Source organism: Triturus cristatus, chromosome 6 (assembly GCF_964204655.1).
Source record: "Triturus cristatus chromosome 6, aTriCri1.1, whole genome shotgun sequence".
NCBI lineage: Eukaryota > Metazoa > Chordata > Amphibia > Caudata > Salamandridae > Triturus > Triturus cristatus.
Window position 1 is genome coordinate 865,654,888 of NC_140589.1, and position 25,698 is coordinate 865,680,585.

A 25,698-nucleotide genomic window follows, 5' to 3' on the forward strand; every position below is an offset into this window, starting at 1 on the left:
CCTGCCCTGTTGTTTCACCTCACTCAGAATATTATTTTTACTTTTTTACAAAATAAATCGATAGAAGTGAAATAAAATGGCCCAGACGTGTGAGGAACTTCCTACCTGCACATGGATCCAAATGTTCTTTTCCCAGCCTGGGTCTTCCATCCCTCACTGGGTAGAGCCAGGGACGTCCTGCCCGAAACTGCCCATGACTACCACCACTGCAACAAAATGACCCTGTCGCACACGGGTCACCATGTCAAGAGGTTCTAATGGCAGAGCAGCTGAGGCTTGGCCAATTGGAAACCTGGATGTTCAACAAGTTATGAATGAGGTGGGGTACCACAGGTTTGCCTGGGTGTGTCTGTAACAAATTTATGGCAGAGGTTCCAGTCCATCAAACTGTAAATGATGCCTTTAGTTCTTTAAATACGCTGTTTGCAGCAATTTCAAACAGGCCACGGTGTCTTTAGAATGGAGAATATTTGCTTACATTCAAGGCATCTGTATTTATTCATTTGGACAACTGATGCATTTTTTCAGGGAACTACAGATTTGCTGAATTTGCAAAATAAACCACAGCCTGCTGTATGATTTGCAGAACTGAAAGTGAATACTGTGTTTTGTAAAAATGGATGAAAGGTAATTAAAATTCTACACAAGGCATGCAATGCAGTTTGTGATGTTGTATAGTTAATCAGTCGTCTGACACCTGTCGATTTCTTTATTACGTGTAAAAATACATGCTAATTTCACTCATATTGTGCTAAATGGTAAACTGTGGGAAGGGTCTTTGTCTACAGCATAAAAATATCCATATTTAAATACAATTCAAACATGATATAAATACAAAGGGCTTTATTTACAAGGAATTAACTCAGTGTGGTGCTGCAAGCCATTTGGCTGCGCTACGTTAATGCCAAAGCAAAGGGATGCGTCATTTCTACAACGATATGACGGATCCTTCTGCTCTCCCCTGCGCTGGCACACAGTTAGCTGCCATGCGCCAACGCAGGCACCCTTGCACCATGGCACAAGCGTGACTGCGTCTCGGGGATGATTGTTTTTGTGCAGGAAGGGACACCTTCCTACACAATAACAATCACAAGAGGTGATATCCTCTTCCATAGAAAGAAGGAAAAAACGAGGAGAAATGAAAACATTTCTCCTCGTTTCGCCCCTCTATGCCTCACCTGGGAAGGCGTAGCTTTCTGACGCATTTTCATATTTACAATTGCTCGTAAATCTGGAAATGATGCAGAAGCCATGGGTGTTGCATGGGAACAGCCACAGCAACACCCACAACACGCCCCTTTCACGCAAAGTGTTGCGTGTAAAGGAGCCATATTTACAAGGACACATAAAAGCCACTCAGGGTGGCTTCGAGTGTCCTTGTTAATATGGGGCAGCAAGTTGCGCCACCGGTTCATCCCAAAAAAGTGACGTACCGGTGGCGCAAGGGCCTTGTAAATAAGCCCCATATTTCTTCTTTTCACGATTTTATTTATTGGTTTATGCCAAATCAGTTGTACATTTAATTATCTTTAAACCAGCAGAAATTCAAAAAGTTATTGAGAGTTTAGAAGAATCCCAAGCATTTTGCATCTCTTTCTTTGGTCTGGTGAGGGAGTATAAAGAAAAGCTGCTGGTAATTTGAACACGGTACCCACCTTTCTTTTCATAAAGAACTGCATCTGTTCTTCTGTAGACAGTCGCAGTCTTTTGATTATCTGCTGATGTAACACACTGTTGATCTTTACTGCTGTACACAAATGACCTGGATAAAAAATGGTAGAGCATTTTATTTTTGCTTTGTTTTGAATTTTCTGTATTATTTTGTTTCATTTGCTTGATATAATTACTGAAGTCATTATATCAAAAGTTGTCACTTTTATTGTAAGCGAATCTTGTCGATAAGTACATAAGAGTATATGAAAGAGTAAATACAACGCAAACAATGAAGTTTAATATAAAAGACACAGAAAAAAAAATCCAATCTAATCCAGCTAATTTTCTGACAGCATTGTTCATGTAGGTGGGTAACAGAGTAACCACCAAATATTAGGTCATTTCAAACGTCAAGTAAAATTTCAAAAGCTGTTTTTGTTTTCTTGGATAGCTGTAGCAAATTTCACAGTTTTTGTCTCCGCCATGAATATGCTCAGTCTCATATAGAAAGCTTTTTACACAAAGGCTTTTCCTGCTCCTTTCTTCCTGTGAGATTACCACATTTTTTGGGAAGGATTCAGACTCTTGTCGAAATTTATTTCTGCACTGTCTTGTGTATTAGCCATTGTTCCTTGAATGAAATATGTATCTTCAACAACAGATAGTCCAGATATCATAGCTTGATTGAAACACAAAGGCCCATATTTACTATAAAAAATATGATATAAATACAAAGGGCCTTATTTACAAGGAATTAACTCAGTGCGGTGCTGCAAGCCATTTGGTTTATTTGTTCCTTTGTTGGTTGTTTGTATGCCAAAGTATCAATAAAACTCAATAAAAAAATAAATAAATAAATAAATAAAATAAAAAATATGCAGCTCAGTGCAACAAGTAAAGTTGCTGAACTGCTTTGAGTAAAAGGTAGAGAGCAGAATGGCAATATATCTTAGTAAGATAGTGCACACTTTTGGCTGCCATGCGGCAATGCAGATACCCTTGTGCCACAATGCAAAGGTTTCTGTGTGTGGTAAGCTTCGTTGTTTGCACAGGAAGGCATCCCTTCCAGTGCAAAAACTATGCTTCAAGGCGCTTCCCACTGTGTGTGCTGCAGAATGCTGCACACATGCAAATAGAGAAAGAGAAGGAGAAATTAAAACATTTTAATGCAAATCCCTATCTACAATGCTTTGTAGATAGGTGTTTTGTGTCTGTGTCAAAAACTCATGGGTAGTTACATGGGAATGCCCCTTCACTGCCCATGGAGCACACCCCTTGACGCAAATTAAAGCAAGGGAGAGCGCTAGGAAGCATTGCATTACTTTCACAATTGCGTTGGATTGTAAATACAACCACTAAACTTTGCGTCTGGTTTGCGTTCAAAAATAACGCAAACCTGGTAAATTTGGACCACAATCTTTTGGACTTATAGCACTACTTTACATAGCTACATGTTCAAAGATAGGTGTATCATTTTATTGAGGCCTTGTAAAAATGCAATGTCACTGTACCACTCTAAGAAAATCAAGTCCCAGGGGTGGGGCTGAAACGTAGGAGGGGGACAGGATTCTCTATTTGAATTTTCTTTTCTTGGATAGTTGTGATAAGACAAAGTATATACTTAGGACAAGCAGTACATCACATTAGCTGAAATATTTGGAGTGGGAAGTCTAAGAATATTAGAAGGATTCACCAACACATCACCAATCCTTTACCCTTTAAAACACCCATCTTAAACACCATTCTTGTTCCAATCCAACGAGAAAATCTGCCTGGATTTGAGGATGAGAGAACCCCTATCAGCCTGTGTCACTGAGGAATTTCTGAATGCATACTATATATAAACAAGAGAGTGGTCTTCTGAGGACTGCTGGCACAAGTTTCCTGTAGACTCAAATGGCTAAAAGGGGTAGCAGCCATGCCTATGAAGTGTTTTTGCCCATGTGAAACATTTCTTCTGAGGTTGGAAAGCCCATTTACATGCCTGGTAAAAATCCAACTGACCAGTTAGTAACGGACATTTACTATGAATATGGAAGCTTCATTGTGGGAACAATCCTGAAACAGAATGAAGCGAACTGGAATCTGGGTAGCCTGTCTTGAAGATTTAAGTGATTGTGTGTAATATACCAGAACTTGTGGAAAAACATGTGACTTTGTTAAAGATCTTTCCCAAAGGTGGAGGTGGGAAGTTTGGGGTTGAGGTACAACATAACACAATTGTTACAGTGACAAAAAGGATGGGAATGTTCAGTTAGAGTTTGTATTTTGCTTATTATTATTATTATTATTATTATTATTATTATTAGAACTTGTATTGCGCAACAAATCATCCCCAGAGGGATCTCTAGGCGCCTTGGCTGCACACTCCCTGTCACTTAAGACATCATGGCCATTAAAACATCCATGTTTTAAGCTGTTTCTTAAACTGCCCCAACGTTGTGCAGGCTCGGATCTCATCAGGTAGTATGTTCCAGTCGAAGGGAGCAAGATGAGAGAAAGCACGCCCACCCATTTTGATTTTACTGATTTTACAAGGGCATAGCAGTTTCCGATTGCTCGATCTAAGCTGGCGAACCGGAACATAGGGAATTAACTTCTTCCTTAGGTAAACAGGGCCTGTCCCTTGCACTGCTTCAAATACTAAAGTCAGGAGCTTAAACACTGCTCTCTTCCTGATGGGTAGCCAGTGCAATTTTTGCAGAAGAGGTAGAGACAGGGTACGAACCGGTTTGTTGAGAGCCAGCCGCGCTGCAGTGTTTTGCACAACTTGCAACCTAGATGATAGGTCCTCCCTCACACCTACTAGTAGTACATTACCGTAATCTAGTCTACTGACTAGTAGTGCCTGTATTAAGGTCTTTCTGGCCTCAAGGGGGATCCACGGGAAGATCTTCCTCAACATCTGCATAATTCCAAAGCATATACCCGAGAGTGTCTTCACGTGATCTTCCAAAGAAAGTTTATTGGACTGGGTGCCTCCCTGAGTTCCTTAGGCCACCAGTCCGCCGACCATAGTTCCTCAGCCTTCCCAAACAGAAGAATCTCAGTTTTATTGGAGTTTAGCTGAAGGAAATTGTGGCTCATGCAAGTGGCTATTTTCAACATACAGAACTTAAACTTAGCTCTGGTTGCAGCGGGATCCGACTGGATGGGGATTATCACCTGCGTGTCACCCGCATACGAGATCGTCTCAAAACCGCAAGATCTAATAATGGCAGCCAGAGGGGCCACATAGATGCCACATCCTCTTGGTTGCCCTTCCTCCCCTGGTAGTTGGAGTTTTGAAATAGTTTTCCCTTAAACTTTTTTTCCACAAATGTAATCCACAATAAATTTGCATCCTTTTTTGTAGCACCCTAGGAATTTGAAAGGTACACAGGTTTGGTAAATTCCCCTGGAGAGAACCATGAACATAACCAAAAAATTGCAAATTTTGTATTTTTGGGGAAAAACGTGCTGTGCAAGAAAGCAAATGCTTCTTTTTTCTAAAACCGGTGTAAATTAAAAGTTTGCTATGCTCTTATCAACATCTCTCAGTTTTATGAACAAGCAGAGATGTATAAAAAAATAGTTTTTATCACTGTTTTTTTACTTTCGTAAGAGTTAGTCAATTTTACGCAATGTTTGTGGTTTCAACATACTTGCAGCTTGTGGTGGAAACAGGGGCGAAACCTATGGGTAATCCAAGAAATATATACATTTCTGAAAAGTAGATACAATTCAGAATTCAGGAAGAGGTCCTTTGTGTAGATCCCACAAAGTTTCCCTGATTAAACTAGTCATTGAAATAAAAAAATAATGAAAATGAGTAGGTAAAAAACACAATTTGTGAGATATTTGATTTACAAAAGCATTGAGGGGCCGATTCACGGAACTAATTTAAGACAAAATCCTAAACTTACTACTTTTGGTATTCACAAAAGTTAGGATTTTGTCTTAAGACAAAATCCTAACTTAAGTCTGTCTTAAGTCTGTCTTAAGTTTGGCTTAAGTTTGTCTTAAGTCTGTCTTAAGTCTGTCTTAAGTCTGTCTTAAGTTTGTCATAAGACAAACTTAAGACAAAATCCTAACTTCTGTGAATACCAAAAGTAGTAAGTTTAGGATTTTGTCTTAAGTTAGTTCTGTGAATCGGGCCCTATATTGTTATATCTGATAGACACTTCTGGTCATAAGGATATAAAAAGTTTGTAGCTTCTCCAAAAACATGCTATACCAAGAGCCAACAACAGAGCTGTGCCTTATTTTTTTCAAACCATCTTGTTATTAGTTTTTAACACAAATAAATATGAATCAAACAGTAGGGATAATGAGTTCAATTGCACCCTAGGACGTATAGTTAAAGCGTCCCCCAATGCCATATAGAATTTGTAGGGAGAGGCCGGGGCTAAGACAAAGTGGTGGTAGGGGATAACGGTGTGGGCCCCTAATCATTTTGTATGTCAACTAGTAGTAGTTGGGGACAGGCGATGGGATAAGGGTGTTAATGACTTGGACTCTGGAGAGGAATTAGCGGAACTGGGAAAGATAGGCAGCCAAGGACAGGAGGGCAGGGGGGTTGCAGAAGAAACAGGGAAGGAGATGGGGAGGGGCCTAAGGAGGAGGGGGTTCCCGTATCACAAGTAGTCTACGAGTTCAAGGGGGCCAGTGCGGGTTGGGACTGCCGGGTGGCTGTGAGGACCCACGAGAATTAGTGGGATCAGTCAATCTGGAAAATAGGTGTTTCCAGGTGTGGGCCACACGTAAATGGCATAGGCCTTGTGCCTCCCCCTGACCGCCACAGTCTTCACTCCCACACAATGAATGAAAGTGGACTCCCAGGCTACAACAGTGGGGGGTAATGGAAGCTTTCACTTCATTCCAAGCCTGTCTGTGCCCGTCCGCGACCCGACCGGGACCAGCGCCAGGGACCCTGTGTCTCTGACCCTCCACCGCTACAACCCAGCTGCCCTCCTCGCACTCAACCCCTGTAGAAACAGTAACTGACAGCTGTCGACGCCGAACACCACCCACGGCCAATTCTCCTGCTAACACTGCCAACATTCCTTCACCATTCCAAGTACCCCTTCAACCTCCGCACCCACACCTGATGCCCGCACCAAAGAAGCCCTGAAACGCATTCCCCTCAACGTGCACTCCCTGCACAGACATGCTGTAGAGATCTGGGACCTGCTCGACACCCTCTCGCCAGACATCGCTTTCTTCATGGAAACCTGGGCAAACTCCGCCTCTGCAATGACATCGCCACTGCCATCCTTGACGGCTACAAGATCCATAGGAAAGACCACCCCCACCGCCTAGGAGGAGGACTCGCCATTGCACACAAGAGCTCCCTCTGACTTTCCACCTCCAGCACGAGGGACCCCCTCTCCAACAGCGAACACCTCCACTTCCAGATCCAGAGCAGCCCCAGAAACACACTCTGTGGCACCCTCACATATAGACCCCCCAGGCCCCACACTCCTTTCACCACCGCCATTGCCTCCCTCATTGCACCCCACACCATTGCCTCCATGGACTACATACTCATCGGGGACCTGAACTTCCACCTTGACAACTGCACTGACCCAGACACCACCCCCCTCCTGGATAACCTCACCAACCTCGGACTGAAGCACCTCGTCACCACCCCCACCCACCAGGCCAGACACATCCTCGACCCCATCTTCACAGGAGGGACTAACATTCACTTTAGCCAAACCTTACAGCCCCTCTGGACAGACCACCACTGTGTACACTTCTCTTTCAGCACCACCACCGCACACAAGCCCGCTCCACGCCCGCCACAAAGGACCTGGAGCAAGGTCACAGAAGAGGATCTCAACTCTGCCCTCGCCCACGACCCCCCTCCGCCATGACCAACGCTAACTCTGCAGCCACAGAACTACAACGCTGGATCTCCAGCTGCGCAGACAAGCTCGCTCCCCTTCACCACCCCGACAGACAATGCCCTTTGAAGGCCGCTTGGTTCACCACCAACCTCCAAGAAGCTAGATGCTCCTGCAGATGGCTCGAGAAATGATGGAGAAACAGCAAAACAATTGAAGACCAGTCCACCTACAAGAACATCATGACAGAAAACCACCAACTCATAAGAACCACCAAGAGGACCTTCATCAGGAACAAAATCCTCACCAACGCAAGCAACTCAAAGGAACTGTTCAACATCATCCAGTAGTTCACCAAACCCCCCAGCGACACCACGGACATCACACCGTCCCAAGACCTGTGCAACAAACTCAGCTCCTACTTCCACCTAAAGATCAAGGCCCTCTACGACAACTTTAGCAAACAGACTACAGAAACCACCCTCCCCTCCAGCAATGACAGCCAGCCCACCATCACCACATGGACACCGGTCACCACCGAAGACACCACCACAACCATGAAAAGCACCCACTCTGGCGCCCCCACAGACCCCTGCCTACCTCCCATCTTCCACAGAGCTGCCACCGCCATTGCATCCAAGCTACGCTGCACCATCAACGCCATATTCAAATCCGGCATCTTCCCCGATGACTGGAAGCAGGCTGAGGTCAAGCCCCTCCTCAAGAAACCCTCAGCTGACCCGATAAACCTGAAAAACCTTTCTCTCTCCTTCCCTTCGCAGCCAAAGTCACTGAATAATTTGTCAGCACACAACTGACCACCTTCATCGAAGAGAACGCCATACTCGACTCCTCCCAGTCCGGATTCTGCAGCAACCATAGAACCGAGACCGCCCTCCTCGCCGCCATTGACGTCATCCACATGCTACTCGACCAGGGACACACCAAGGCCCTCATCCTGCCAGACCTCTCCGCTGCCTTCGACACCGTCTCCAACAGCACTCTCGCAGCCAGACTCCCCGACGCTGACATACGAGGACTCGCCCACGACTGGATCTGCTTCATTTTTCACCGGAAGAACCCAACGGATCAGACTCCCACCCTTCCTCTCCGAACCCACAGAGATCAACTGCGGATTACCCCAAGGATCATCACTCAGCCCCACGCTCTTCAACATGTTATGTTAGGTTTATATAGCGCCAACTCACCTGCAGGTCTCTAGGCGCTTTGAACCACTGGGCAACAGCTATAATTCAGACCACAGAAGCGAAAAAGATACCCTGTAAGAAGCTATTTTAGATGACCAAAAGCCTCTTTAAAGAGGCGCGTCTTTAGCTGCTTCCTAAAACATAGAAGGTTTCCCTCTCTCCGGAGTGATTCCGGTAGTCTGTTCCATAGTTGTGGGACCAGCACTGAGAAGGATCTGCCACCTTTTGTTGACAGCCTATATCGAGGGCAAACCAACAACTGAGCATTCCCAGATCTGAGAGCTCGTGTAGGCTTATAGAGCTCCACACGTTCCTAAATATATACAGGAGCCTGTCCATAAATTGCCTTGTGGGCCGTGCAAAGGTTCTTAAACTCCACTCTCTGCACAATAGGAAGCCAATGTAGTTTGTGCATTAAGGGTGAGGCCTGGGTTCTTCTAGGGAGTCTGAAGATCAGTCGCGCAGCATCATTTAGCACAACCTGCAGCCTATTAGTCAAGGCCTTTGGTAGGCCTAAATAAAGCGAATTTCCATAATCCAGCCTTGATATTATTGTAGCAGAGACAACTCTACATAGCATGGAAAAGGAAAAAAAAGGGACAAGCTTACGCAGTTGTCTAATCATAGCAGTACAGGTCCCTACAACAGCAGAGATCTGACTAGTCATTGACAGCTCATTATCAATCTTGATCCCAAGGCTTTTTACTTGATTGCTTGGGATCGGCATAGGACCCAGGTCCTGAGGCCAATAAAGATCACACCAAGGTGAAGCTGTGGTTGAAACCACCAGTATCTCGGTTTTATCTGGGTTTATTTTCAGCAAATTTGCCGTCATCCAACTGACCGTATGTCTGAGAATATTTTGGACATTGGATTGTGCTGACGTCGTATTCTCAATACTTAATAGTAACTGGGTGTCATCGGCGTAGTTAAACACATGACAACCCATTTTAACTAAGGAATTAATCAGGGGTTGCAAATAAAGATTAAATAATAATGGAGAGAGAGCGGAGCCCTGCGGAACGCCGCACTCTAACACTCCAACCTCCGATACACAATCCCCCAATTGAATCCTCTGTGTCCTTCCGTTTAAGAAAGATTGTAACCATTTAAGAGCCAGGTCCTTTATCCCAAAACAAGCTAGTCTGTCCAATAACAAGGAATGGCTGACAGTATCGAACGCCGCTGATAGATCTAACAGTATCAGGGCGCTTGGCTTCTCACTGTCAGCCATACCTCTAAGCTCATCCAGCACTGCAAGCATCACCAGCTCAGTGCTGTGATGTGCACGAAAGCCTGCCTGACGCTCCTGGAGTATATGATGTGACTCCAGGAAACCGGAAAGAGACTTCAGTACATGTTGTTCCAAAACCTTGGACAAAAAAGGCAGCTGAGAGATCGGTCTATAATTTTTCAAGATAGTCGCATCAGCTCCCGGCTTCTTCAAAAGAGGTCTAACTCGAGCTTCCTTAAAACTAGATGGTAGAGAGCCGGTCTCCAGCGAGCTATTGAGGAGAGGGATGATGCAGTCTCCTAAAATGGGGCACGCCAAACGGAAGACCCTAGGGGGACATGGGTCCGCCGGGGAACCAGACTTAATTCTATTGATAAGCTGTTCAAGGATTTGATAATCTATCTCTGGAAACCTTGAAAGAGAAACTTCCAGAGGAGTTAGAGCTTCCTGTAATGGGGGTGGGCCATTCAAAGTACCGTTCTTAATCTCTAAGAGAATGGTCTCCACCTTCTCCAGGAAGAAGCATTGAAACGTATCCACATTTATTGTAGTTTCCAATGTTTCAGGTTTTTTGCTCAGCTCTGTCAAAATGTTAAATGTTTCCTTCTGGATATTTTCAGCCTGGCTAATGCGAGTTTCATAAAAGGCTACTTTTGCAGCCATAATCAACTTTTTATATCTATTAAGAGAGGTTTTATATCTTTCCCTATCTGTACCATCCTTTGTTCTCCTCCAATTTCTTTCCAAAGAGCGAAGCTTTTTTTTATGATCCCTCAAGGCCAAGGTAAACCACGGAGCACCCTTATCTGCTCTTTTTACTTTATATGTTTTCTCAGGTGCTATTTGATCTATAGCCAAACTCAGATTCTGCGTTAGTTTCTTATAGTCTTTATCTAGATCTTCACTCGGTGCCAGTAATTGAACATACCCAGGAAGGGTATTGGTCAAAGATTGTAAATCAACTCTTTTCCACTGCCGAACTACTTTCATTTTTGAAGGTTTTTGAGCTGGGTATCCTGTAATAGGGATCTCACAGTTCACCATATAATGATCGGACCAAATACATGGAAGGATGTCCACGACAAGTACCTCGGGGTCTGAGCTCCATATAAGATCAAGGATATTCCCTTTAATATGCGTGGGGGCATTTACAAGCTGTCTAATTCCAAAAGATGACATAATGCTCTCTAGGTGACGAGATGCCGAGTCATTGTGACTTTTATCCCAGTGCATATTAAAGTCCCCGGTTATCACGATTTTTTGGTACCGGGTACAGAGGTCAGACATCAAAGAGGCAAATAAGTCATTGAACACTGCCGTCGAATTTGGCGGGCGATAGACAGTAAAGATCACGAGACATGAATTATCCAACGTGATCTTCACTCCCAGAACGTCAGATATATCCAGTGTTTCTGTCACTATTTTGACCAACTTTAGATGTTTTTTATAGAGAATTGCTACTCCCCGCCCCCTAGCATTATGGGCTCGGTTGTGCCAAACCACATCATATCCAAGGGGGAGGGCCGCTATAATGTCAGGTAAGGAGTCGTCACCCAACCATGTCTCTGTAAGGGCTAGGACGTCGATGTCCTCATCCTGCAGGAGTGTAAAGATTTCTAGATGGTGTTTATGGAGTGATCTAGTATTCAGGCACGTTAATTGTAACGTAAGAGAATTAGCCCCCGACCTCCCGCTGGGGACACACAGTAAATTCATGTCCCCAAGCCTCTCCATAGTCGTGGCATCTGGTCTCAGCAAGCCGCTGTCCAAGTGGCGTAAAACACTACTAGAGTATACATGGCGGAAGAAGATAGTCTCCTGACCTGAGCTCGGTCGAGCGCGGACGGGCGCAGACGGGCTGAACTCAGGCGTAACTCCGGCGGAAAACCGGCGACCCCGCTGCGCGTGCCCGCTGTGCGTTAACATGACCGCCTTAAATGTTGTCCTAGCGTTCTTGCGTCGACTAGAGCGTAAACAAAGATGGCGCCGCCCGGCGTCCTACTCACCAATCCAAGATGTCCCCCAAGTAGTGGAGTGTGTTCAAGGACCCGCTAAAAGAGCGGTGGAAATACCAATTAGAGTGCGAGTACGAGGCCAGTAAGATTAAAACCAGGGGAAAAACAAAATAACACAAATGAGATAAGAAACCAGGGAGTTCGTTAAAATAGATTCTCACAGGCGCACTAACGCCGCTTCCAGCAGAATGCGCGATGCGCTGCTAGTGTTTAATTCAAAGGTCCAGAGCCACCAGCGAGATTTCCCGCCTTAAATGCAGCACTAGCGTCCTTGCGTCGACTAGAGCGTAAACAAAGATGGCGCCGCCCGGCGTCCTACTCACCAATCCAAGATGTCCCCCAAGTAGTGGAGTGTGTTTAAGGACCCGCTAAAAGAGCGGTGGAAATACCAATTAGAGTGCGAGTACGAGGCCAGTAAGATTAAAACCAGGGGAAAAACAAAATAACACAAATGAGATAAGAAACCAGGGAGTTCGTTAAAATAGATTCTCACAGGCGCACTAACGCCGCTTCCAGCAGAATGCGCGATGCACTGCTAGTGTTTAATTCAAAGGTCCATCTACATCGTCATGACCCCCTCACCGCCATCGTCAGACAGCATGTGCTCAGCATAGTACCCTACGTCGACGACACCCTGCTCATCCACTCGCTCATAAAGAACCCCGAAGACACCAGACTCAGCTTCCAAGAAGGAATGAAAGACGTTGCAGCGTGGATGAGCGACAGCTGCCTAAAACTGAGCTTGGAGAGGACAGAGGTCCTCGTCCTTGGACCCTCCTCCACTGCATTGGACAGCTCCTGTTGGATCTCTGCCCTCAGAAACCCACCCACGCCGATGGACCACGCCTGGAACCTCAGCATTATTCCAGACTCCTCCCTCACCATGACTCGCCAAATCAACGCCGTCGCCTCCACCTGTTTCAACTCCCTTCGCATCCTTTGCAAGACCTTGAAGTGGATCCCACCCGTAGCCAGAAAAACCGTCACTCACACACTCATTACCAGCAGACTGGACTATGGAAACGCCCTCTATGCGGGAATCAACAAATCCCTGCTACAGAAACTCCAGACCATCCAAAACACTGCATCTAGACTCGTCCTCGGCCCCCATGACATGACCCAACATCTGTGAGACCCCGAATTGCTCCCTGTCATGAAGAGAGTAACCTTCAAGCTACTCACCCACGCCTACACATCCCTCCACAACATCGGACCCAAATACCTCAACAAAAGAATCTCTTTTCATGCACCCAAAAGAAACCTCCGCTCCTCCGACCTCGCCCTAGCAACAACCACCCACATCCGCAGAACCAGAGCTGGGGGTAGAGCCTTCTCCTATATCGCAGCCGAAGCCTGGAACAAACTCACAGTCAACATCAGACGCTCCCCCACCCTGCACACCTTCAGGAAAAGCCTCAAGACCTGGCTTTTTGGCTGACCCAGAGCTGCACCGCCCCCACCAGCATCTTGAGACCCTCACGGGTGAGTAGCGCGCTTAATAAAGCCCTGATTGTTTGATTGATTGATTGATTGATTGTGATGGAGCGTTTGGCCAGAAGAAGGGCCATGTCTAAAAAGTGAGTTGTTGTCTTATGAGTTTTAGGATGAGAGATGATGCCTGAGGCACAAACTTCAGAGAAATTGATCCCGCCTATCCCCGTGACCCTCACAAGGTGGAGGAGAGCCTCATCCCAGAAAGACCGGATATGGGGGCAGTCCCAGAGGATATATTTCAAACTGGCATCTGGAGCAGAAAATCTGGCACTCCCATCCGATGCTCTCAGGAAAATCCTGGAAATGCGCTGGGCGGAGAGATAGGCCTGGTGAAACATGTGAAAGTACACAGACGTTCCTGGAGATTGGTATTCCTGTAGACCCTCCTCGGATAGGCCAGAGCTCAGGCCCATTCCTTCTCATGGAGGGCCCTTCTGAACTCCTCCCATGTCTCTCTGAGTGCCTGGAGGATGACCAGGAAAGAATCTGTAAAGGAGAGGGCCAGCTGGTTGATCACACAGCGACTACCTCCCATAGTGTAAATGGCATGGAGTAGGGATGATTGAGGAAGCTCCTCACCCAGAATCCCCCAGAGGTCATGGAGGGCACTGAATACTGCGGCATAAATCAGAAACTGGCCTTCGTGAAGGCAAAATTGGTCCTGTAGTACTGCAAAGGACAGGAGCTGGCCATTCTCTTACAGGTCCTCCAGTTTACCCAGGCCACCCTGAGTCCAAGCGTGTAGCTGACGATCAGTCATATACCCACCTAGGGCCCCTAGGCCCTGAATAGGGATGGCTGCTTCGAACAGGGCCATTGGACAGGTGAGCTTCTGAGCCCTGCAAAAGCAAGCAAGGGCCACTTAAAACTGTTGTGAAGAACATGGAGCAACCGGGTTCCAGGCAGCATGCCCCGAAGCAAGGATGCTATGGACTAGGGGAGGCCAGAGAAGCATGTATTCACTTGACTATCTGCTGGCCAGACTACACATGGGCAGTGGTGCTGGACTGCTAGGAATAGGGTTCAAAATTGGGGGTGCAGAGTCCTCCTTTGTTAGGGGGCAGCTGAAGCTTCAACAGTGCTACTGGCCGTTTTGGGGTTTGCACAATAGCATACGAGACAGGAAAGCATCACCATCTCAGAAACGGTGATCCTGCCATCTTTGAATAATGAGAGAGATGGCCAGAACGTCACCTGATAGCGGAGGATTGTACAGCCACTGTCAAGTTGGCATCCAGCGGGTCTACAGTAGTGTGAAAGACACGGTTGCCCAGGTAATGAAAAGAATGGCTTTCCAATGGACAGGGTCTTCCCCAAGGTCAAGGTGCATCGGAGAAAATGCCACGGACAGGAGAAAAATGCATGATTTGTGCCAACTGACCTGGAGGCCCGAAAGATCACAAAACTGGGGCAGGAGCCGGGCAATCAGATAACAAGTGACACTGACCTCCCTAAGGTAGATTGGACATCGTTAGCATACAATGAGATCGCATGTTGCAAGGCCGTAGCTCTAGCTGCCAAGGTCTCTATCGCAATGGCGAAGAGAAGAGGGGACATTGGGCAGCCCTGTCTCATACCTCTGCCTACTGACACAGACTCAAACAATTTGTTTGCCATAACATACCGAATACTGGGGAACCAGTAGAGTAGATGGATTAGATGAGTGGGATGGCATCTGATTGCAAACCTTTCCGGTACCCCGAACAGGAAGTCCCTGCACAGTGTGTCAAAGGCCCTGTGAAAGTCCAGGAAAAAAACTGCTGCTCCAGGTCAGGAACTCCACGTCGCCTCCATAACCCTAAATAGTCGTTGGAGGTTCAGGGAGGTGTTACTTCCAGGGGTACATCCATTCTAGTCAGTATGAATTAAACAAGGGAAAATTTGATGAAGGAGGTCAGCTGAGACCTTGCTAAGGATTTTGTAATCCATGTTAAGCATGGTGACAATCAGACGGTATGAGGCCAAATTGGCTGGGTCCTTCCCAGTTTTTGGCAGAGACACTAGGGACGCCTCACACAGGGTGGCTGGAAGAGAGCACTCCCTATAGATTGTGTCACCAAGGTTGGATAACTTGGGGATGAGGATGGCAGTAAACGTTATATAAAACTCCACAGGGAGACTTTGAATCCTGGGAATGGGAATCTTCGCCATTGCCAGTCCTGCTATTGCTGCACACATCTCTTGTTCTGTAATGGGGTATCCAGGTCTCCACACTCTCTAGGGTAAAGTGAGAGAGAGGAGTCACTACTAGATAATCCCATATGGATGCCTTTGAGAGCTCCTCAGGATGGACATGGAGGGTGGAATAATAGGCAATAAAGGCACTGTGGATCTCGAATTGGGTGTGGAGAAGGGTGCCCAAGGGGCCGCAGGCCAAGACTATCTCAAGGAGGTGAGAGTCATTGTTAACCAAAATGCTAAAAGATGGCTAGATTTGTTGACTTCTGCATGCATCCGAGCCATATACGCTCTATAGTCTAGACAACATAGGCACTCCAGGAGCTGTGCCTCCCATTCCCCAAGTTGTATACTCGAGGGACAATAGGTAGGGTCCTCAACTGCATTGCGCCCCCTATCTATATATTCTTTTTCTGCGGCAACGAGGTCTCTGAACAGCACCCTCAGGACCCCCGTAACCACCTCAGAGCAGAAGCCCCTTACCACCACCTTAAAAGCCTTCCACTCAACAGAGGGAGATGAGGCTGAGCCCTCATTATGGTCAAAGTAGTCAGCTGCTATACTATCTGAGACTGCATTCCGGAGTGCAGGGTCCTCAAGAGCAGAAGGTTGCAAGGGCTATGTGGGGATTGGAGAAGGAAGCCTCCCCCATCGCATTTCTACTGTCAAAGGACTATGAGCAGATGATTCTTTACCCTAATAATCATGGGAGAAAACAGAGGGGCACAGGGTCTGGGAACCAAAAAGCCAGTCTAGGCAGGGCCGGCTTTAGGGCGGTGCGACCGGTGCCACCACACCGGGAGCTGGCTTCCTAGGGGTGCCCTGTTTGAAAGTTTATTATGCTTTTGAAGCACCTGCTGCAGCGTTTCTTTCCCCACAGCAATTACCAGGCCTCACATATATGTCAAGATAACTTGTGTAATTAATTATCTTCCTGGAGAGAGATCAGCATTTTGTATAGTTGAGGTTTTGACTTAGGTGAAGCTACTGCAGAGGGTTAATATGCCTGCTGCAAAGAACGTGTGCCAAGTAGATTACAGAGTGTGTATGATGTAAACAGATCAGCAGGTTACTGCTTTCAAAAGAGGCATCCTTTTGTTACTTGCAATTTATAACTTAAAGTCCTAATATAGAATAGTGAGCTATTAACTTTCATCCTAGAACTGCATACACACTGTAAAGTATACATTATTAGAACATTGATTAATGTTGCAAAAAGAGTTAATTTGGCTAGAAATCTATTATTATTAAAGAAAACTCCCAACTATGCTGTTTCTTTTTCGGCTCTGAGTTTGTGCTTCTCCACATCAGGCACTCTTAAACTATACTGCCTACCAGTATGACATGTGAGTCCTACACTTTTAGTCCTTTGGCTTATGTAACGTTTCCTATACACTGATTTACACACGTATGATTGTAAACGTTTACCTGTGCTCACCCTCTGGAAGCTTAACACGGAGCAGTTAGGCTAAACTAAACAAAACAACAAAAATCCAACATAAACAAGTCAAGATATGAAATTTTCAGGTTTGCAAGATGTTTGGGGGTTCTGCTCTATGTTGGGAGGGCTGTGGTGAGAGGGGAACCTTTTTCCATACTTGGTGGGTATATCCTGTCATTCAGTCTTTCTGGGTATGGATACAGAGTATAATGCAGGCCATCACCAATGTCTACTTTCCCCTCGAGCCCCAGACGTTTTTATTGGGAGATCCAGAGGCCATTCACATTTTTCCCTCAACGACCCCTCAAGGCCGCCTGATGTCCCAACTATTCCTTGCAGAATGGATTTGTGCGGCAGAACTGTGGAAGCAATCACTTTCTGCTTCTGTAAATACATGGTGGGAGAAGGTTTGGGCGGGTAAATTTGATGCAACCTGGTGCCCCTTCACCACCTACGCTAAGCGATTACAACGAACAGGAGGTCTCCATATGTCGATGTCACAAACATTACGTGCATCTGATATTCATAATATGACTTCTTCAGATGACAGCTCTGCTGAACTGTAAAACACTTTGTGGGGGATTGAGGTGGTAATTGTTTTAGCTAATTCCTCCCTTTGTACACGGATGTATGTGATTTGCTATTTCCATTAGGTGTGAGTCTAATATATATTATCTTGTGTGACTATGTGCAATGTGTCTTGTTAACTGTTTTCATTTGAAAATGCAAAACATTTGTTTAAAAAAAGTCTATGGCTCCAACTTGGTCTATCTGGTCACCCTTGACTTGGACAAATCCAAAAGTTCAGTCTGACCATGATGGAGCACGGGAAGGATACAGGAGTCACACAGACCCCCTTACAGTATACCTTGGATGCACACTCTGCAGGTGGTGACCACAGCTTTGGTGGAGGCAGCAGTGATTATTCTGCAAAGTTGTGGCTGCATTGAACGTCAAGGTCGGTGCGTCGCACACTCAGTGAGCGGTGACCACGGCTTCAGTGCAGGTAGCAGCAATACGTTGATTATACAGGGATGCATCAGTTCCAAACTGACACTCAGGAGTCAATGCATTGGTTTCTTGGTTGCAGCACCAAATTCACCTCCAGGGCCCAAGACTGGATTTAGCACCACTTGGCAGGGCAGGGCTCACAGCAGAGGAGCCCAGGCACTGGTAGCAAGAGGCAGGTGAAGTTGTTGATGTGCCGAAACTTCAGCAACATTATGCAAGCTCAGTCAAGCCCTTTAGAAAGCAAGATTCCGAGTAAGAAAATGTATTAGAATCCAAGTACCTCACACCACCATGGACTAAAATGTCTGGGTATAGTAGGTATCCCTGGGTGACAACCGAGTTTGGGCCTAAATACCGCAGTTACCCACATCGCCAAAATAGGTTAGTGGTGAAAATAAGGGGTGTATGACGGTAGAGCGAAAGCCATTAGGCTGCAAGCTCTAGTAACTAAAGCGTTTGTTCAAAGCTGGAATTATCACACCAGTTTCTCAAACTAAGTATATCAGCACAATGGCACATGGTGCACTACCTAACTTAGAATAACAATGAATGCTCTGATCTCACTAGTGTTTGCGGGTGTTGCCGACAGGTCTGGTCGCGGTGCCGACTCCTGGACACTCCGTGGTCCTTGACTCAGCTGCTGACTGAGGCAGGGAAGGTGCTAGCCGCTTCTGCTCCATGTGTGCCACTGCGCCCCAGGAATTGCGCCGGGTGTTTTTGGCAATCGTGCTACACCCTTACCCTTAAACCCCCTCATACCCTTACCTCTAAACCCCTCCACATCCTTTCCCCTAAAACTGCCCCTTCCCTTAGCCCTAAAACCACCCCTCCCCTTAACGTAAAACTGTCCCTACACCCTTTGCCCTAAAACAGCCCCTTCCCTTAGCCATAAGAACCACTCCTCCGCTTAACCTAAAGCGGACCCTTTCCTTAACCCAAATCAGCTCCTTCCCTTAACCTAAACCCTCCCCTTACCTTAATCTAAAACCACTTCTCCCCTTAAACTAAAACCGCCCCTTCCCTTGGCCAAAATCCACCGCTTCCCTTAACCTAAATCCGACCCTTCCCTTAACCTAAATCCGCCCGTCCCTTAACCTAAACCCGCCCCTTCCATTAACCTAAACCAGCCCCTTACCTTAGCCTAAAACCGCAAGCTTTGTGCTAGTTACTGATTCGGCATAAAGTCAGGCGTACTAATGAAACCGTTGTGATGCTGCTTTCATTCTAAAAGCTTTCATAATAAAGCCTTAGCTAAAAAGGATGTTTCCCAAAACTAAGATGTCTCCTTATTGCATTTTGGGTTCTGTTGTGTTATTTGCTCTAGATCAAGCCACTCAATTGGAGTACAATTTTTATCGAGAGAGGTCTGGTAATACAGAATACTAGAATATTTGTTATTATCAATTGAATTTCTTTCCATTTTTAACTTCCAAATGCAATCCATTGTGCAAGAAAGATATAAATGCTCTCGGAATCCCATGACAGTGTTGGTGACCCCATATTTAGATGTGTACACATAACCACTCTTCCTAAAATCAGTATCTATGGGGAAAAAAAACCTAGGTTTCCTTCAATACCCATTTTTCATTCATTATATTTTACCATATGAATTGCTGCATGGTTGGTACACAAGGAAATATCATTATAAACTACAGCTTAGTTGTTGGCTCTGGGTAACACCTGTTTTTGAACAATCAACAAACACTATATATTACTGCACCCAGAATGATGTGCTGGGCATAACAATATATTATTTTAGCAAATTGGCCATTGGGGAAAACAATTACAGAGTACCACATTGTTACCAATTGCTAGTTTTTCTTACATGTTTTCATGATTTTTTATTTCAACTATTAGTTTATTGGAGAAAACCATGACCAATCTATATGAATCACCCCTTTTTGAATTCAGAATGGTGTCCCTTTTTCATGGATGGGTTTTATACCGGTGTCCACTACAAACTGCAAAAGATAGAAACCACAATAAAGTAGGACAAATTTGACTATCTTTTAAACAAATGCAAAAACAGTGGAGGGGGGGGGGTGGTTATAGCTGTTTGCACCTAAAAGTTGGGAAAATGGTAATAATAGCACAGAAAACCTTTTGTTGGTGCTATTAAAAAAGACTAGAAATAAACATGATTTCTTGCACAGCACTCTTTTTTAAAAAATGCTATATTTTAGCTAATTTCTCGGTTCCCTTCAGAGGAATCCACAGGTGCTGTGTGCCTTTAGAATGCCCAGCATATGGAGAAAAAAGTAAACAAATCTGGCCTGGTCACCTTTTGTGAAAAGTGTCCCTAACAATCGAAAAAATTATCTCAGTCCTGGGTAAAAGCCTCAGCAGAAAGGTGGGTTAAAATAGTTAAAACTTCATGGGCGCATTGGATGAAATATGATAGTGAACTCCACCTACATACATTATGATAAAAGATGTCAGCAGGAACAAAATTTGCGTAAAAAATAAAGTTTCTCAATGGTTGTAGGCAGGGCACAAGGCGAGGGTACATGCGGGTAGATGGCATCTACCCACTTTTTTCACAGGGTGGACACCTTCTCCGTTGCCAAAAAGTTGGGCCCCACAGAAATATGCTGAACTCATCCCAATATAATTTCCAGGCACCAGGCCATATTCACCAGTGCCTGGACATTGTCTGCTTTCATTGCCGGTGAGGGGGCTTTGTTGTTCTAAATCCCAGCTGAGCCCAAAACAAAGGCTGAACGTGAGGGGCCATCAGGCCTCCTTTTCATTGAGTATCCTGGCCAGGCCTCCTTTTCATTGAGTATCCTGGCTGGGAGCTGTATGGAACCTAGCTGAAAATGAACTGGGGGGAAACAAAGGTGTTACTTCACTGGTACCTAAGAGAGGCATGGTTTTGACCTTGTTCAGTCCCTGAGTGTAAAATAGATGCATGCTATATAACAATGTCAGGTGTGTTGGTCTGTCCCAGTATTTGAACAAATAACAATTTAAATACTACAATTCTGTCGTTTTTTTGTTTTTTTTACAGCGCTACTCATGCCAATCCATAGTGAATCAGAGCTATATCACAGGTACATATGTGTGTAAATCAATGTACAGGATATTTTGCCTAAGGCAATGAGGGTTACAAAGTGTAGGAGTCACATGTCCTTCATAGCTTACTGTGTTATATTAGAAGGATTATAATGTATGAACTGATGTCTGTGTTAAAAGCAGTAACCCACTTACTCATCTACATAAAATAAAAATCTGTTATCCGTCTCATGATGTGCTTTGCAAAGACATATTAACCCTCTATTTTGCTTTGATTCAAAATTGGGACTACACAGAACACAAATATTTCCAGTAAGTGCATTAACCTTCATATTACTATAATTCCCCGAAATTTACCGAACACACAAAGACTGTTCAGCAGGTGCTTCAACCCAAAAAGATACTTTAAAAGGCAGACTTTGAAACCAATTGAGCAGAACAGATTTACTACCTCATTGCTCATTGTTACCAACTTCTTTGTGGCAAAGTTTAGAAAAATAAATGTATATGTTGGGACCCAGATGTTGCATTGTGGTTTCGTTGGCAGAACTTCCACACAAAATCGAATTTGTTAAATATTGTAACGCGCTCAAATGTACTCATGATAGACTTGCTAAAGATACGTGTCAGGTCTTCTTGTGAGGCCACTGCCTTTGAGGCCATGGGTTGTGGTGCCACCAGCGAAGTCACGCTCCGTGATATCACGCGCATACTGCCTAACTTGGCTAGTTCCCCCACTTCTCCTTTTCAGGGCCTGTGCCCTGGTTGAAGGTGTGTCCTATTTTGGGTTTTCAGTAGCAATACAGTATTGTGTGTGTGACTTCAACGAGTTAAGTATGTTAATAGCGAGCAACAAATTCCTTAAAGCGGTGTTTGGCGCCCTCTACTGTAATTTAAATGTTGCACGCCTGAAGAAAACGTGAGTTTACAATCAGGAGTAAAAAAAACTCTCGGTTTATTAGTCTGTATATCCTGAAAATAACTTTGACTAATATCGTAACAATAGTTCCGTTGGCCCTGGTGCAAGGAAAAAAAACGGACTACCCGTTCGTTGGTTGGGTAATAAAATAAAGCGATAATTGGACTGTGCTGGGCCCCTAACACAGCTGAGCCCCGGTACCACTGTACCTGGATAACTCCTTAGTTACGCGGCTTACGCCCCTGTTATATAAATTATTCCAATTAACACTCATGTGATCAAGAAGGACAGGGCACTGAACAAGATATTCTGGTCAGGTAATGCGTAAGAATAAGGAGTACTTTATAAGGAGAACACAAAAACAGAACAGCAAGAAGCCTGGGATGCAATGTTTTCTTTTTAGCTGGCTTGGACAATGCTGGTGCTCAACAAGCCTCATTACAAGGCACACATTTTTTGTTGTTGTTGTTCTACCAAACCTGGTAAAATCACTGTGGCAATCATTACAGCCTTTGCCGGCCTATGTGGTAATGCAGCATGTAGGGTGCATAATTCACTCAATTGGTATTCCAGAGCGTCGCCCCACTGCTAATTCAGCTAATCCATCTACAGACACCAGCACCTGCTCCCACGACGAAACTGGACCAGAATCACCGACAACCAGCTCAACTCCTCTCTCAGCAACTCCACCCCAACCATCGCGGAAAACGACAACCCCAACACTGCAGCCCGAACCCTGCACAGATGAATCTCCGACAGCGCCAACACCATAGCCCCCCTCGAGAAAAACAACAACACCCACGCCAAGAAAGCCAGATGGTTTACCACCGAACTTCGAGAATCCAGATGCACTTGCCGCCACCTCGAAAAGGCCTGGAGGAACACCAAATCCACAGAAGCGCACAACAACTTCAGAGTCGCTACCCAAAACTAACTCATCAGAAAAATGAGGAAAAAAGTGATTGAAGACAGAATTTCCACACACGCAGACAACAGCAAAGAACTCTTCAACATCATCAAGGATTTAGCCCAACCCACCAGTGAGTCGACTAACATCCCTCCCTCACAAGACCTCTGCAACAAACTCAGCACCTTCTTTCACCACAAAATCAAGAGCATCCACGACAACTTCAATGAAGACAACCAACACATGGAACCCCCACCAACCACCCCCGACACCCCGAAGCCAGCTTTTGACAACTGGACAGCCATCACCACCGAAGACACACTGAAGACGATGAAGTCAATCCACTCCGGGGCCCCCATGGACCCCTGCCCCCACCACATCTTCAACAGAGCCGCCGACTCCATCGCACCCATGCTCTGCCACACCATCAACCGCTCCCTGACGACCGCCTCGTTCCCCGACGACTGGAAACACGCCACGGTCAACCCCCTCCTGAAGAAATCCTCGGCGGAACCCACTGACCTAAAAAACTACAGACCCATCTCCCTCCGCAAGTTCCCTGTGAAAGTCATTGAGAAAGCCATCAACAGCCAACTCACCACATTCATCGAAGAGCACAACATCCTCGACTCCTCCCAATCCGGCTTCAGAAAAATACACAGCACGGAAACCGCCCTCCTCGCCGCAACAGACGACATCCGCACCCTACTGGACAAAGAAGAAACAGTAGCCCTCATCCTCATCGACCTCTCAGCGGCGTTCGACACAGTCTCCCATCGCACCCTAATACGCAGACTCCACGACACAGGAATCCAGGACAAGGCCCTCGACTGGATCTGCTCCTTCCTCTCTGGCAAACGCAGTGGGTCAGACTCCCCCTTTCCTCTCGGACCCTACATTAACCACCTGCGGAGTCCCTCAGTGGTCCTCCATCAGCCCTATGCTCTTCAACGTCTACATGACTCCGCTCGCCCCCATCGTCAAAACATACGGACTCAACATCGTGTCATACACAGACGATCCCAACTCATCCTCTCCCTATCCAACGAACTCAACACCCCCAGACACAACTTTCAAGAAGGCATGGAAGCCATCGCCAAATGGATGAAAAACAGCTGCCTACAACTACAACTAAACACCAATAAGACAGAAGTACTCATCATGGGCCCAAACCCTGACGCCTGGAACGACACCTGGTGGCCACCTGCCCTCGGAAACCCGCCCACGCCCACGGACCGCGCAGGCAACCTGGGAATCATCCTGGACTCCGAGCTCAAAATGGACCGCCAGATCAACTCCATCTCGTCCTCCTGCTTCCACACCCTCTGCCTCCTACATAAGACCTTCAAATGGATCCCCCTTGAACACAGAAAGACCATCACTCAAGCCCTGGTCACCAGCAGACTCGACTACGGCAATGCACTCTACGCCGGAATAAACAAAAACCTCACCCCCAAGCTACAAAACATACAGAACGCGGCCGCAAGACTGGTCCTCAACCTGCCAAGTCACTGCCACATCTCCCAGGACCTGCGCACACTCCACTGGATCCCCATCGAGGCAAGAGTCACCTTCAAGATGCTCACCTACGCACACAAGGCCCTCCACGACTCCGGACCAGCATACCTAAACAGCCGACTCAAATTCCACGCACCCCAAAGGACCCTACGATCAGGCCAGCTCTCCTACACCGTGGTTCCACACACCAGAAAAACCAGATCGGGAGGCCACTCCTTCGCCTTCCTCGCGGCCAAAGCCTGGAACGCCCTTCTGCTCCACCTCAGACAGACAACAGCGCTTCCCATGTTTGCAAGAAACCTCAAAACCTGGCTCTTCGACGGACCCCCTCATTGATAGACTGGAACCTGCACCCTCCACCCCCAGCGCCTTGAGACCTTCACAGGTGAGTAGTTGAGCTTAAGAAATACCTGGTTGATTGATGGAAAAAGAAAATGAATATAACATAATGTTATTATCATTTTATTTTTCTGTGCGGAGCTCAGCGCCAGGTCGGGGCGAGCTGGTATCCGTGATGCCAAGCAAAGTGAGGATTGGTTTGCACTCCTCTAGGTGAGCATGAACCTTTGGTCGGCCCTCTTGGGCCGTCCAAACCGTCATGCGCACTTGGCATCTTCTCCATTGAGCTGGGTTGCAAAGCCCTGTTGAGAACATGCCCAGCCTCCCCAGGCACTGCCTGAGCATCCAAACAGGACTCTCAGACCAATCACAACGCTGGGAGAGTCCAGAAGCCTTGAGTGCTTCAGGTGCTTCTTGCTGATTGTGAGGAAGAGGAGAGACGTGCGTCGGCGAAGGAAAAGGCAAGTTAATGTTTAAATAATTTTGGGGGGTAATCCACCCCCCCGCCTCACCACCCCCGTTCCAAGGCAGCTGCCACTGTAATTCCCTATCACGAGATTGTCTCTGAGAAATGGATAATTACAGCTAGAAAACAGTTTTTTTCCATGTTAGATTCTCATGTATTTCCCACATTATGGGCCACTTCCGATGAACTTATTCTCCCTGTGTTTATCTTCCAAACTGCGTCTTCAGAAATCTGCTTTAATGCAGAATTACAGCGTGTTTTTACCACCCAAGATTCTTCATCTCTACATCAAGATTGAGTTACTGCTGTTGCACCAGTCTGGCCCAATCCGGAAACAGGAATTTATCTGCATTCTCATATTGCAAAGGGCCACAGTTTTGGCCGTGTGCCAGGTTGCATGCATTCTCTATAAGTCAACAATATTGTCTGAGCCCCTGATCTCTGAGGAACGAGACCAGGGTTATGACTGTCC

The 25,698-nt window shown here is 46.1% G+C and overlaps 1 protein-coding gene across 1 annotated transcript in view; it reads right to left on the minus strand.

Moving 5' to 3' along the window:
* Window positions 1-25,698, minus strand: part of PLG (plasminogen) — a 300,429-nt gene that overhangs the window by 234,110 nt on the left and 40,621 nt on the right. The window contains exon 3 of the mRNA XM_085611450.1: window positions 1,656-1,762. Within this exon, the coding sequence (XP_085467576.1) occupies window positions 1,656-1,762 (107 nt within the window). The remainder of the gene's footprint in view (window positions 1-1,655; window positions 1,763-25,698) is intronic.